The 15,353-nt window shown below is 41.4% G+C and overlaps 1 protein-coding gene across 1 annotated transcript; it reads right to left on the bottom strand.

Annotated features, from left to right (window-relative positions):
• Nucleotides 1-13: 13 nt before the first annotated feature.
• Nucleotides 14-14,559, bottom strand: pik3c2g (phosphatidylinositol-4-phosphate 3-kinase catalytic subunit type 2 gamma). Its single transcript, XM_029434052.1, is given in 34 exon segments — nucleotides 14-1,455; nucleotides 2,131-2,256; nucleotides 2,367-2,446; nucleotides 2,592-2,655; nucleotides 2,739-2,835; nucleotides 2,928-3,046; nucleotides 3,982-4,131; nucleotides 4,133-4,151; nucleotides 4,275-4,384; nucleotides 4,486-4,642; nucleotides 4,775-4,944; nucleotides 5,050-5,186; nucleotides 5,275-5,404; nucleotides 6,012-6,104; nucleotides 6,213-6,320; nucleotides 6,418-6,598; nucleotides 6,792-6,886; nucleotides 7,099-7,192; nucleotides 7,483-7,671; nucleotides 7,791-7,924; nucleotides 8,003-8,117; nucleotides 8,813-8,941; nucleotides 9,281-9,403; nucleotides 9,544-9,727; nucleotides 10,223-10,253; nucleotides 10,490-10,615; nucleotides 10,787-10,850; nucleotides 11,015-11,085; nucleotides 11,483-11,594; nucleotides 12,039-12,153; nucleotides 12,513-12,670; nucleotides 13,344-13,423; nucleotides 13,536-14,010; nucleotides 14,426-14,559. Coding segments are annotated over 33 exon segments (4,134 nt in total). The 5' UTR covers nucleotides 13,956-14,010; nucleotides 14,426-14,559; the 3' UTR covers nucleotides 14-1,302.
• Nucleotides 14,560-15,353: the final 794 nt, after the last annotated feature.

The following is a 15,353-nucleotide window of genomic DNA, read 5'->3' as shown; positions in this document are numbered from 1 at the left end:
AAGTACCATTTCCTCAGATATAAATACCGGTTTTATTGTCAGAAAATAGACGTGCCTTTTCTCTGCTGCAGAGGAAAAAGACCAGAAGGTTCCAGCAGTGCTGAAAAGAAGAATATCTCTCTACTGGCATCATTGAAGTATTAGAGAAGTCCCTGGAGGAGGATATTAGATTCTTATCATCATAGAATTAATAATTGATGCAAGTGCAATTGTTGTGGCAGAGTTGATCACACATAAGAAGAACCACACGTTTAGGGGATTAATCATCCATTCCAAAACAATAGATGCAATTATTCTATTAGATCCTGAATTGATGAGTGATTCCAGGAAACATTAATAGTCCATGAGTACTACTGTGAAAAAGTAGCAGCCAGGATTTTCTTCCAAGACTACTTCCCAGCAGGGAATAATATAAATAGCATTCACAGAGGTATACATTATTGAATCAAATCCAGTGCAGGAAGGGCTATTTCTACTGTCGTCCATCACCGAATCTTCAGAATGAGGCGGTGGCGAGGACGGGTCAGCAAGCCTGTCAGGAGGAGGACGGCATTAAGATAACATGAAGAGCTGCCTGGAAACAGTGTGGACCTGTGAGAAGGTGCTTTTTCAGGTGCATTTGTGTGGGCATGTGAGTGTCTTCATTTGCATAATTGTGTTTAAATGCCACTCATGGAGCCCCTCAGGCCAGAGAGGCAGAGTTGTTATCCTGCTCACATGCTCCTCTCACCCTCCTGCCTCCAATTCCACTGGTCAAGGACATCCAGTGGACACAGCCCAAAGGGACAAACACACTCAGTCTGAGCAGGTATTAGACAGGCTCCTAACAGCATCTCCTCTTTAATCTGTCACATTGACAGTCTCGAACCAAACACACTTACAAGGACTGTTTTGAAGTACAAACAAAAGTTCAAGTATGATAATAAAAATAGTTTCTTTCCTTCATTCATCACCAAGGCCACATATAAAAATTGGACTAGTAAGCAAATCTCCTTCATTTGATTGACATTTAAAAATAAACACACAAGGTAAATGATGCGTGACACAGTAAACGGTCTCCTTCCCCGAGTCTTTCACTCAGTATTGTAACGTCATCCAAACACCCCAGCCACTGCCAGCATATTTAGCGCTGGTGTGAGGTTAAATTGCATCTGATAAGTAGGCATACATGAGAGTGCATAGCTCCTCTGCTCAGGTGAATGTGTCTCATTCATGTAGTCTGAGAAAGCTTTGGATTGATTCTTTCCCTCAGTGTGGTCGCGCCCCCTGCTGGTAGCGTGCATACAGTGCAGCTCTCTGAGGTCAGATTGCACAGTTCCCGAGAGGAAACCAGGTCTCCTTGCCAAGCAACTCCTCCTCCAGTCTAATGTTGGTTGCGTGCACAAAAGTCTTCTTGCTCTTCACTGTCACTTCCAGCACCATCCCATACAGCAGTGGGACATTACTGTACTCCAGCTGTGAATAAGAAGCAGACATTTAGCTATCAAACAGCCTTACAGTCAGTACATCCAGTAATTTGAGGATGACATTTCCATCAATTATTTTCCATTGCCTTGCATGTGGCGTGACAAAGGATTCACTTTGCAACATAAAAAGATTGTAAGAGGCTGTTCAGTGTGTGAGAGGCTTCTGGTCAGAGTCCGCAGGGTTCAACACTCAAAGATCAGACTCTCGCAGCGGGGAGAGCGCACATTAAACATTCACTCTAACTTTGTTTAATTATCACTTTTGAAACATTGAGTGGCAGCACTTCATCTCAAGAGGGACCGGATGTGCAAAAAGATGATAGATATGATTATACATTTTTTATTATGAATGTGATTAATGTTTAAAGCCATTGTGGGGGGTCTCTCCTTCTTCCCACCCATTCCTTCCCTCAGCTGTTTCTCTTCCTGAGCAGTTTATTTATTTTTCCTTTTGAGAGTCTTCCCTTATCTAAATCAGGGGTCTAAGTATATACAAGCATCAGTATATATCTGACATTTACATAGGGTTAAGTGTTGGACAGTACTAGCACATTATCAAAGAATATGTATGGCAGCATTATAAACCAATAATCTAATGGAAAACCAAAGGATGCTGTGACTGTAATATATCATGGATAGAGGATAGGAAGGATGGAAGTTGTACCAGTTCATTGAAGGTGGGATTGTCATTATTGCGGACCACCTTTGTCTTCTTCCTGAAGCGCAGATCGGGGTCCGGTCTCAGATGCAAGACCACGTAAGCGTCAGGATTAGAGCCGTTTGCATTCTTCTGTTGAAAAAAGGGAGGGAGGGGCAGAGGGGACAGCTTGCACTTGAGTACACACCATTAGATGTTAAAGGCTACAAGCAATGCAATAAAAACAGTAAAAGGAAACTCACAATGTTCTTCAGGTGTTTCACCAGGACCGAGAGCTTACAGTCAGAGTAAGAAATGTGGAGCTGGATCTGAGGACAGCCTCCTGCAATACATCACCAGTGCTGCAGTAAATCACTGCATAACATGTCCTATACTGTGTATCATCAAGATATTCCTCAGCACATAGCACAGAATCAATCGTCACATTCTAAATATTACATTTAGCATGAACAATTTAAAGTAATTACCTGTAACCACACTTTCTTGGTCTGTGTTGGGGCCATCCAGGAACAAGCTGCACACATATTCATTCTGCAAGTGGCAGAGCAAGGCAGGTTAATAAGTTAGAGTATAACAAGAGATCACTAAATCAACCAGTGACAAGAGGAACTTACTCCCTTGCATGGTCCCTCAAAAAGCTGTTTCAGGTACGTATTCAGCAGAGACATCCTCCTCCCCGGTGTGAAGGACATCTTAAACCAGCTGGGAAACCTGTAAGGGAGAAGACGTGTTTCAACATTACATGCATGTCATTATTGGGAAAGCAGTGTTTCCCAATAATAGTGTGTATTATTGTTACTCACTGAGGCAGCATCGATTCAATGAAGTGTTTCTGCAGCTCCTTATGGATCAGTTCAAACTGCCCAAATGTCTTTTCACTGTTCAGAAAACCATCATGAATGGTTACTCTCAGGGAATAGATCTGCAAATCAAACACAACTAAGTCATTATGTTGCATGGTGGGAACTTCTTTGGTACATTTTAAGCCGGCACACTTTCAAGGGAAAGTTTCCCCTCAAGGATGTGTAAAGAGCATCCCATTATTACAGTTTTTTATGGGTCTGTCTGTCTTGAGTTAACAATGTTAGATGTATACAACTGAAATAAACCCTAACAGCGTGACAACATAGGAACATTTAGCAAAGCAAACATTCACCAATTTTGAAAACAAACCTCAGGTCTCAAGGCGTTTCGTTGCCATAACCTTGAGCTTTTACAATGTTTTCTATTCTAGAAGTATTGTTTGATTTCTAAAATGCATTTGCTGACTTAAAAATAATGTAGTAAATACTGATTTCATGTGATGATACTGTGCTAACAAAACAAGCAATAGCACGTGAAAATTAAGCATTTACTGATCAACTGGGAAAGCCTTCATTAATACAACCTTTATGTGCATGATACCAGCGAATCTGAGGAACTTGGCTAAATCTATGTGCTTCTGGTGACTGACAAGGTGCTCCATCTCTGCCTCAAAACTGTTAAACCTGACATCAGGAAGCCTAATCTGATCAAAGAGCAGTGAAATGCCAACAAACATCAGTAACACTCTTCACTCGACTCCGGGGAGTAAGGGAAAGACTTTCCAAACACAGCACTGCTGCCTAGGAGGCCATAAGCGACAGCAGACCCAACACAAACCCACACAGTCAGATGAGTGGTAGCCCAGATTATCATAACAAATATGTGTGAACCTGGCGTGGTGTTTAATCAGCTCCCCTGGCTATGAGGATCTAACACACAGCGTGTGATGCATTAGGCTACATTTCTCAGTGGCATTTCATTATGAGATTTAAAACTCAGGCCAGCATTTTGTGTCTGAATAACCACAGCACAAAGAGCAGCGTGCAGCCTTACCACATCTTTTCCCTTGGCTATGTAACCCTGGATGACAGCTTCTTGGATGTTGGTGCTGGGAGCAGGGATGCCGTTAGGGGTCCGTGGGTCTTGTTTCTTCCCTTGAGCCATGCTGTGTGTCAGGAAGGTAAACTTGACAGCAACACAATCGCATGCTTTCCTTGATCTTCCTACATCAGGAAGGATAACAAACAGTTACTAAAATTATAATTAAACATGGGATATTTTGAAGAATTTGTTTAGAGAGAGAGAGAGAGAGAGAGAGAGAGAAAGCGTGTTGCGCAATAAATTACTTTGTAAAGTAGGATGTGGCCTCCAGGTCTGTGTCGTGAGGTCTGAGGTTGTTCTGGACATACTGCAGGTCATTAGAGTCCTTAAGTTCTGGCATTCCTGCATGTAGCATCTGGAAACCGCATACACACCATGAATGAAACGGTGTTTCATGTAATATTATCTATTCTAAGATATAGCCAGGAGATGAAAGGTGATGATGAAAGGTCTTACCAGCTCCAACAAGCTGAGTATCAGTGCAGAGCGCTTTCTGATTATGTTGTAAGCTTCACAGCAGAGCTCCACAAAGCGATGCAAGCGCTGAGGCTTCTGCCCCCCACCTGTGATGAAGTGCTGCATCTCAGATGTAAAGATGAATGGTGATCGGTCCCTATTAGTGCCAATAAGAGTGGGAGAAGGTTATTTTGAGTTCACATTACACCTTTCTGTATCTCCTTGCTGCTCAAACAAAAACGCCACAGTTTTCTCTTTAATAATGCTGCTTGCCCTTTTATTGACTTGCCTTTTAAAGCTTCCAAACTTCTGTGCATTGCCCATTATTTTGCCAAAGTCGATGTGAAACATGTGTCCACTGTGTCTCAACATGATGTTGTCATTGTGGCGGTCACAGATCCCCAGGATGAAGGTGGCCACACACCACCCTGCACACGAGTGGATGAAATTCAACACAGCCTGCACATACACACAACGCAACAAAAAGTTGTAACAAAATCAAACGTGAATGTTCAAGACTACGTTAAAGCATGAAGTGATCAAAGATTTTGCAGTGGTCTTAACCTTCTCATAGTCGTCAGTAGTTTTGTTCCTCACGTGGAACCATTTCTCCAGTGTGTCTTCTCGAAGGGTGCCCCCCAGACCCCACTCCTGCTGAATCTTCCCGAGGGTCACTGCCTCTGGAACCACTTCCACCAGGCCTGAAACCCACATAGAGTGTACGTGAACATGAATTAACAGCCGCAGAGATATAAGACAAGGGAACTATTCATGTGCGTTCAAACTGACCCTGAGCTCTGCCTGTAGAAAGACACCTGTAGGTGATCATTCGCAGATCCAGACCCTCCTCGAGCCAAACTCTGTCCATCACACGGACAATCTGAAGCACCAGCATGTCCTGACGCAGGTTGTCTCCCGTCTGAAAATAACATTTAACCGTTTACTAAAAAGGTTGCTTTTTGCCCCAGCAAGGCAGCGTTAGGTGTCATGTCACAAGTATCCTCTTCGCGTTGAGCCGTTTGTGCAAGCTGCTCTATAACTAACCATGAGCTTGTATTTGCTTTTATAAGTTGGCCTCTAACTTCATCTCAAACCATTCCCTCTTTCTGGCACAGTCGAGCGCTGCTCTCGTTGTTGGCAGCTGTGCTATTAATACTTTCTATTGCTTAGAAACATAACAAAGTGCTCCTCTAATGTGACTACTGACACTCCTTAATGCGTTGTGTTTTCCTCCGCTGATTCCTGACAGCAGGATCAGAAGCTCTGCAGTGGAAAAGTCTTATTTTTATTCTTTGGTAACAGTTTTGTTGATGAAACCTAACTACAAACGGAGTAGAATAGTAGCCTTATATGACAATTCCAAGTGTGTGGATGATGCCAATGATGAGGCTGAAACGAGCACTTTGAGAGTTTTTCTTTGAATATGACTCGTACGATGCAAACCTCAAAAGAAAAAAGAGAAATCCAGGATATGAATATTAAAATGTTCTTGTACGAGTCCCAGTGTGGATCATATTATAACCAACCTTGCAGATTACACTGATGTTCTTAGCCAGAGGGTCTGAGCAGATGAATGAGATCCCCAGGGGAGCAGCATTGGAGTTGTAGAACTTACAGGCCTGAAAGTCACATATGAGACGAGTAAACACCAATAGTTTACAGCTATGTGCATATTAGATTACAGTAATGATATAAAAAAGGTCTAATATGCTGTGTACTGTTCTTACCTCCATGTCCAATGCCTTTACACGGACTGCAGGATCCAGTGGCAGACAGCAGCTGATCCCATCTTTGAAGAAATCATTAATCTTCGACTTCTCTTTGTTCAACACATTCTGCAGAGAAATGCATAAAAGTTATAAAAGTGGAGGATTCACGAGCCACTGAGTGAGTATTTGAATAAATGGGTAGATGAGAGATGTGTTTACAGACCTTACGTTGAGCCTTATCGGCAGTGCGAACCTTCTCAGCCACCTGCACAAGCACAGACACCAGGCGGGTTTCATGCTCCAGCTCCTGCCTCAGTGCCCGACCACAACAGTGCCGCAGGGCAGCCTGAACCTTACTGAACCAACTCTGGTAGTAGGGGTCAGTGTGGGCATCCTCCAGCAGCCTGCCAGCATGTACAATATTAATAAAGGGATACATACGGCATAAAGCGCTTTTACCTCACATTTTCTTCCCTTACGCAACATTACTGGTGATCTCCACAAATAACTCATTTCATTTGTAGGACTAGAGATTTACTTTCATTATGTGGTCAGCATCTTTTAAGTGAATGAAACAAACGTAATCAGGCTGCTTACCAGTAGAGTTGCTGGGCAATCCGTATGTTCTTCAGTGATCTCTCCAACAGCAGCATCACCAGAGGTCCATCCAGCTCCCACTCACTCTTCAGAGCCTGCAGAACAGGATGACCGATAACACTAGCATCAAACCACAGACGCATCTACACAGTGTGCCGCCTATTCTCAATCTGATGACTTAAACAAAATCAATATTGCTTTGGTCACAGATACAGTAAGGATGACGAGAAGATACATGTGAAGTGTGTAAAAGGTTCATTGTATGTAGTGTGCAGTAATAGTTAGTGGTGCGTGTTAGTGTGCTTACCTGGACCAACTGTGGCAAAAACTCCTCAAGCTCTCCGTCTGGGATCTGTTCAAAGTACTGAACTGCAGCCCTCCGCACGGTCTGATCATGAAAACTAAAAAAAGATAAATTAAGTCGCCACTAATGGAAGCCCAAATCACGGTTGTGATCACAGATGTAATTCTGCTTGTCTCGTCGAGTTTACTGCACGTACACAACCACATTCAAAGAATGAAGTACTCATGCAGACATATCGAAGATACGACGACAGAGAGCATCGAAGTGCTTACCAAAAACAACAACAACAAAACAAGCCTTTCTCCATGTGTCATATGTTCTGTATTTATGTCAGGCATTGCAGCTTTGCATAATGACTGTGTCCATGTTTGTCCAAGTGGAACCTACCTGTCGCTGAGCAGGAAGAGGGCCTCCTCGGGTAGCTCGAGGAGCCAGTTCTCTACAACAGAATAGATTTCTGTCAAATCTTCAGGCTGCCACCGGAGGGCCCCACCCAGCAGCAGGTGGAGGAAAGTACTTCCTTTGTCACTGCAGTGTCGCTTACTCCAGAGGAAGGCCCTCTCATTTTTTGTTAGACTGGGGAAGGAGAGACAATGGCATGGGATACAGACAGCAGGAGAGATATTAATCTTTGAACGCAGCACATATACATAGAGTCGTCCATAATATGATGCGTGTTGTTCTCTTCTACTCACAAGCAGAGGCACTGCTTCTTAGAGACTTTCAACATTTTCTTTTGCAAGTCCTCACAAGGCTGAGTAAAAAGGATTGAACCGGGGAGGGCGACGGGCCTCTGATACTTCCACTCAAACTGATCTTGAAACTCGAGCTGGGGAAAGATGGAAGGAGTGAGCAGGTAGTGTGGTGTAGTTATGTTTTGGTCAATGAGTTGTCCAGTGTTACTGACCTGCAGTATGACCCCGATGGCTCGTCTGTGGCTGTCAAACAGGGCAGGGGAGGGAGGGGCAGGCAGCTCATTCAGTGTGGACAGACTGAGCAGAACGGTCCCCATTACCAGAGTCCTAGACACACAGAGCACACACACACACTACAAGTCACTATGTATACCATTGTGCCGAAGAAAAACAGTTTATAAAATGTACATGAAGTACTGTACAAGAAAAGAAAATATTAGAAGTAAAAGTAACTTTATTTAAAAAACTTTAAGTTGAACGAGAGCAGGGATTTACAAGCTGTTACTGACTCAGCAGTTCTTAAGGCAGGATAACAGATTGTCATCTTTAGTTTTTAGTCTTCACGACATTCAAGGGGCCAGTTGCCGTGCTCTGCTCGACAAAGAAGCACGAGTATAATATATGGGAACAAATAAAGAGAATAAAAAGAATCATTTGAAAAAGGTTTCACTGTAGATGTGTTCTGGTAAGAATGGAGATTTGCAGCAGTCAAAGGAATTCATTATCTTTTCAAAAAAGGTAAAAGAAAAAAGTGACTGAAACTTTGATGAGTCTCTCTTTAAAGGGCCCTCCACTGAGGGATGAAGCCCTGTGGTAGTTCAGGCAGGCACAGAGGTGATCTTATAGTCACACGTTGCAGACACCCTCCAATCATGCGTGTCCACAGCTTGTGTCTCACATGCAGTAAAACAACGTTGAGCCGCGATCAGAAACGTAACAGTAAAAGTATTTAGTCCAATGTGACTTTAGAGTTTTAAACTCATTTGTGTATACGGGATGGTGTGATGCTGTGGACACCCTACCTGTCGCTGTACACAGGTAGTACCGCCCAGCCTAAAAGCTCGGGGTTCTTGCCTCGCTTGGAGCCCTTGAGGCGAAATGTCAACATGCTCTCATAAGGCAACTGATTTACTGGAACAGGAAACACCATCCTAAAATCAAAAACATACAGTCATAAACATGTTTCGTTTTTCTCAGCCATCTATTTATCTATATTTATTAAATCTTGTTCTGCTATTGCTCACATGTACTGATATAGATGATTCTCCCCCACACACACACACACACACACACACACACACACGCTCTTATGATGGCACAACAGAGCAGTACACAAAGAGCCTGCGTCAGACTCACGGGCAGTAAGATCCTGCTGAATCCACTTTCACTTTATCAATGACAATGTCATTCTTGTGTGAACAAGGAAAGAAGAAGTCGAATGTGATGAAATAACATTATGAGTAGGAGACTGTACAAGATCTTGACCTTACATGCGATTACACTGGATCTTGTTTGCATATGACAATGCGGTGCTGATATTTTCCGACATGCCAGTCTCACATATCTTTGTTCCTCCGTACGTCAACTCACAGGAAACAGAGAAGCTCTCGTAACTAAAAGGTAATAGAGAATAATCAGGGATTGTCAGGGATGTGGTCAACATGTGTGTCTGTGTGCACACATTTCTGTATCAGTACCTGTGTACGTACACGTATCAAAATGTGTGTGTGTTTGACTATACATGCACACACACCTGGTCAACCAGGTGGGTTGTAGTTGGTACAGAGCAGACATATGGAATTGGGTGATTTCAGTGTTGTCCTCCACGTCAAGTATTTCCACGTTTCTGGTGACCTCCTGACCTCTGAAGTCTGACTGGAAGTTGTCAAAAAAGATCTGCAGCACTTTTAGCAGTGCCTTGTGGAGCATGAGCATGGCTGGAATACAGAGAATAAACATCACTTTTGACAATCATATGTTAATATACCAACAATATCACTTTATTTAAGTTCCTCTATTGAGCATTTAGTTTGTAAGTGGTACACACATTTAATACAACACTAATATGTAGTTATGAGCAGATATAAGGACATTAACAAGTGTGTATTAAGGTACAGTGTTTGTCAACAACTTCTTCTTTGAAGACATATTTTATATTAATACAACTATGTATTAACTATATTGTTGTTCATTATCTGTTTACACACCAGCCTCCACTTAAGGGTTATAGTTAATAACAAATATGTTAATAAACATTTATATCTGCTTACTCCTACGTTATAGTATGTTATAAACCATTTATTTAACGATAAATCTTTTAGGTCAATATGTAGCTGGTATTTCACACTCTGAAATCTTATAATTAGTAAAAAGGCCGAGAGAACAACAAACTACATTCCATCAGCCGCACAAATAACTTTATACTTACTCACCAGTTTCACATTCAGACATCTCATCATGACTCTGTAAAGATTATTGCAAACAGCTTTACCAACAACATTATGTTGGTACACTGCAATGTCCCAATACTTCAACAAAGGCATGGCATTAATGTAAATAATAATAACACAGCATTAAGATAAGTAATCAACAAATAAGTAATCCATAAACAATTAGGAAAAATTAGCTCAACAAAGGGAAATGGTTAAACAAACTGTATGATTATACTGAAAGTAGCACAAATGTATGTGATACCCTACCAGAGGTATGGGGTTGATTCTGTTGAGCCGGCCAATAGCGTCCTCCAGCTCCTGACACGAGAGCCCGCACAGAAGATTGCTAATGGTGCGAACACGGACCACGAGCACATTAACGTTCATCCCAGACTGCGGTCACGATGAGATCAGACCCAAGTGAGAGAAATATCAGAAAGTCAGTTTAGGAAACATCTGAATTATCCTGAGGTGGTTAACCCCCGCACTGTACCGTTAAAACAGCTGCAAAGAATCACGATCAAATGCTGTCGGATGTTATCCAGCTATCCTCTCTTTACTCACCTTCATTCTCATTAGCTCTGTCACCTCTCTGTTGTAGCTACTCAGCACATCCTGCAGGCTCAACCTAAGAGAGAGGGAAAGGTTAAAACACACATAAAGTGGTAGAGGAACCATAAAGCAAAGCTACCTTTCCTTATGTTTTCTACAAACAGACACTGGTTGACACATGACCCACTGAACACTTGTTATTGAAACCATTTCACAAAGCTGATGGGGGATGCAGCTCACCTGCAGGTGTTGAACACACAGACAGGACGCAGGAGCTGGTACAGCTGGCATGAGGCTCGGTCGTCCTCCCCCTCAGAGAAGAAACACAGGTTGAAATACTAATAAATATCGTGTAGTGTTTCGAATAACTGTGTCATTTATATAAAGTATGTAGACTCATCAAATGGCAGTGAAAATGTTATTGATACGACTGTAAGTCTAAAAAGGAAAGTCAGGTTCACCTTTATTCTATTTCAGGCTTGTTGCTAAGTGACACCTTCCATGACGCTATGTGTAAACAGAACAAAGTCACGGACTCAGGGTGGAGGTTTTTACAGCTACACCAGCCCTGATGATAACAAGCTGGCAGCGAGCCAGACACGGGAGTTTATGAGAGCAGCATTTCAAGACTGAAGAGAGGCCACACCCTTGTTGTAAATGATCTACACTGTAGGTGGGAACAGAGAAAGAGTTTGTATACTGACTTACATCCCTGTCCAGACGGTGTGTGAGGTTGTTCACGTGGAGCAGTCGGAGTGGGACCTCTAGTTCAAACTTGGAGTAGATCTGAATAGTCTCATGCATGCCCAGAAGTTCTTCACTAAGGAGAGATCACCACGTTAAACAAAGAACGGGAAAACACACCCATGTTTAAATAAAACATCAGATCTATTTTCAAAGTGTGAGGTTCAGTGAATGGAAGAAGATCAAAAATCAAAAAGAAGATCGCATACAGTAGAAAAGACTAAATGTATTTGATTTGGTTAAAAGAGTTCAGAGATACTGTAGTTTCCCAGAGTCAGAAACTAGTAATTGTCTCAGAACAGACCTTTTTCCATGTATTTGTTGTCGTCTGAAGTTATGTCAAACAGCAATATTAGCCTATCTTGTCTCAATTGTTGGGTGTCTATGGGATCAAACAGCATAATCATGATCCCATAGGCATCCAGGAATTGAGCGGAGGCCCACACTCTCAGACTTTGAAAACCTCAGGACTAGAACATCACAGCTCATAAAAACCGTCATGTCTGAATTAGAGACTTACTTGTGGAGATACTCATCAGAGTCGCACAGTTTTAAATAATGCTGCCCAGTTGTGCTGGGAGTGAGGTCCAGCAGCTGGAAGATCTGCTCAATCAGACTCTTCACTGTCCTGTTCACTGGATAAAGATTAGAGTTTAGAGTCCACACACTTCTGCCAACATCTGCAGTGACTGTATTTCCCTTTCCTGCTCCTTTATACTTTTACTCCACAACCTTTATCCAGCTGATGTAGTTACTTTGATAGTTACATGTGATCAATTTATAAAATATGATCCCAATAGGTGCTTTTACTTTTTATACTTAGTACATTTTGCTGGTAACAACTATTTTTACATTACACTGCAAACATAGACGAAAAAGTACAAGTCTTAACAACACACTCACTGTACAGTGCTAAGTTTACTTATTATCATTTGTAGGTGTGGCATCATCAAATTAAAGACTGTGACTGTGGTACTAGGCTGATTAATCATACCTGCAGTGGGGAAGGGCAGCTGGTGATTGCCCCACTCAGTGGCCACACTGACAGTCACCTCCACCTGCTGCAGCAGGGCAGGGTGGATTTGTAACACTCGACTCCATACCACACCTGAGTTTTGAACGCTGTCTCCGTGCCTGTACCGTGACACAAGTCTGCCAAATATGGTAAAGGAAAACAAAACAGGTTGCCTGAGTGAAAATGAAAGTATGATGACAAATATGTTCTAAACTTAAACTTCATATGAACATGAATCATTTCAGCTGAACTCAAGGTGCAGACATAATGTTGAAGGAACAAAAGCAGAAATCAAGTTTTTGCCAGTTCATTAAAATAAGTCACACAGAGAACATTTTGGAAAACATGTCAAAATTATTTTTAAGTAACTGCATATTAAAATAAATAAATAATAATTAAAAAAATAATTATATATATATATATATACACATATATATATATATATATACACATATATATATATATATATATATATATATATATATATATATATATATATATATAATATATTCACACACACATATATATATATACACACACATACATATATATATATATATATATACACACACACACATATATATATATATATTTATTATATGTTATAATTTTTTTTTATATATAATAATAATAATAATAATAGGATACACATATATATATATGCTATTATTATTATTATTATTATTATTATTATTATTATTATTATTATTATATATAAAAAATGTTTATGTCATTTCTATGCCAAAAAGATAATGTTGAAAAGTAAACTCCTGTAAAAACTTAGGAACTACTTTTCATGCACTCTCTCACTTGGAGGTTGCAGCGCAAAAAGAAGCCAGGCCCTTTGTGCTGCCTTGTGGAGTGTCTGTTACTGTGATGGTCCATGGGTCCTGAAAAAAGACAAATTGCACAATTAAGCCTTAACTTTGATCTTGCCAATTCAAATGTATGTCATTTGATTCAATCCCAAAGGAGCTATTTATCTTTGCTGGAGATACTCACATGATTGTCTATTTCTGTCCTGGCACGATTCAGTTTAGTAGCAGGCACAGTCAAGTCAAAGGAAGACTGCTTTTTGATGTTGCTGAGGGATATTCGTGACCTGGGGGGAAGGGGAGGACGTTCACTGCCTTGTCTAACTGGTAAACATGCACTAGGAAGCCTGTTTCTGAGTAGTAGGCGAGGGCGAGGGACTGGGGGAGGTCCATTTGTATTCGAAGGCCCTTTTCCCCCATGACCTTGGGGTTTGGGAAATAATTCATTTGGGGATATGATCCCATCCAAGGTGCTCTCATACACATTGGTTTCATTATCAAGACACTCGTAAATATTCATTCCAAGTGGATCATCAGTAAGAGGCGGGTCAGTGACGCTTGCATCTTGTCTCTGGATTGTTGCATTTTTCCTTTGAAGAGGATCCATCACATTTTAGAAAGTCGTACAAGTCCTCCTGTTTCACACTCTCAGCACGTCCTCACTTCATATCACGGCAGAATGCAGAAGTAAATAATGAAAACCAGAATTAGAAATGTATTACATTACAGAATGAGACTTAGTGCAGGCAGGAGAAGCTGCTTTATGACTGGAGTCTAACTGAACCTGCGGGTTCATGCTGGTCTAATAATTAACAAGCTTTCAAATCCTAACAGGAAATCTACGGGTGCGCGCCACTATATCTACGGCTCACTTGTGTAAAGTGAAACATGACTTAAGTCTTCAATACCACCATTATCATAGCATGAGTTAACTGACATTTAACTTCTGTTCTGTCATATTATTCAATAAAAAATATTCACAATACTAAGAATCTCACATTTATTAAAAGCACATTCACAGTTGATAACTTTAGATTAGCTCCAAACATCAAAGTTGTTTTTTAGCTGTTGACTTACCATCTAAACCCTGTTGACCGTGTCCCTGTTAACCCATCTCTGTGTGGACGGGAATGCCAGACTGAAGCCATGCTCAGCTAGTTAGACCTGTACCAGAGTGGGAAAGCTTCCCATCGGTTTCCTCACCCCTCACCCCTCCCTCTGTCCCTCCCCCCTCCCACTTCTGCAGCCCACACCAGCTTTCCCCTCTGCTGGAGGAAAGAGAACACTACATGTTAGGTCCAACATCACATTTACAAAATGATCCAGATACATTTAAAGTTACTTTTGTTTTACAATTTTGACCCTTATTAAAGCAATAACCACAACATCTCATCATACCAGTGTGCAGTAATTACTCATACTGGTAAACTTCAATGTATTTGAGATAAAAAATCAATGAAAAATGATTGTCTGTAATGAACACATCTACTCAGTTCAACCAAAACACATCCACTCCTCACTCAGGAATGTCATCGAGCAGGTGGAGGTATGTAAGCACCGTGCTCCTCATGTGAAGTGAGGTCAAGGTAACAAGAAGGACATGATCGTGTACTCTACATATGATACGTAAGGTAAGTTTAAATTACTCAAAGGCTGAAGTTGAGGAATGTTTTGGACGTTATAGAAGGCATCCTTTGTACTAGAATCAACTTCCTACTCAAGTCATTCGTATTGAATCTTGGATTATAACTCTCTCAGTAAACTGTGTGTGCGGTTTGACTACTTCTGCAATAACTATGAGGAAGTTTAGAAACATAGCCTTGTAGTGGGAATGATAACAACAGTACTCCACTGAATGTGTCACAAAGGTGTCAACTGAGGTGCACGGAGCAGAGGGGAGTACTGTGTGCGGGAGGAGATCCAGAAGAAAGAAATGCATTTCAACGGCACAACTGCCCACATTTTACCCCCAAACACCAAACCTACATTTCCTGGTTACTATGCA

The sequence above is a fragment of the Cottoperca gobio genome, chromosome 6, assembly GCF_900634415.1.
Source record: "Cottoperca gobio chromosome 6, fCotGob3.1, whole genome shotgun sequence".
NCBI lineage: Eukaryota > Metazoa > Chordata > Actinopteri > Perciformes > Bovichtidae > Cottoperca > Cottoperca gobio.
This window is presented reverse-complemented; position numbering and strand designations above follow the sequence as displayed.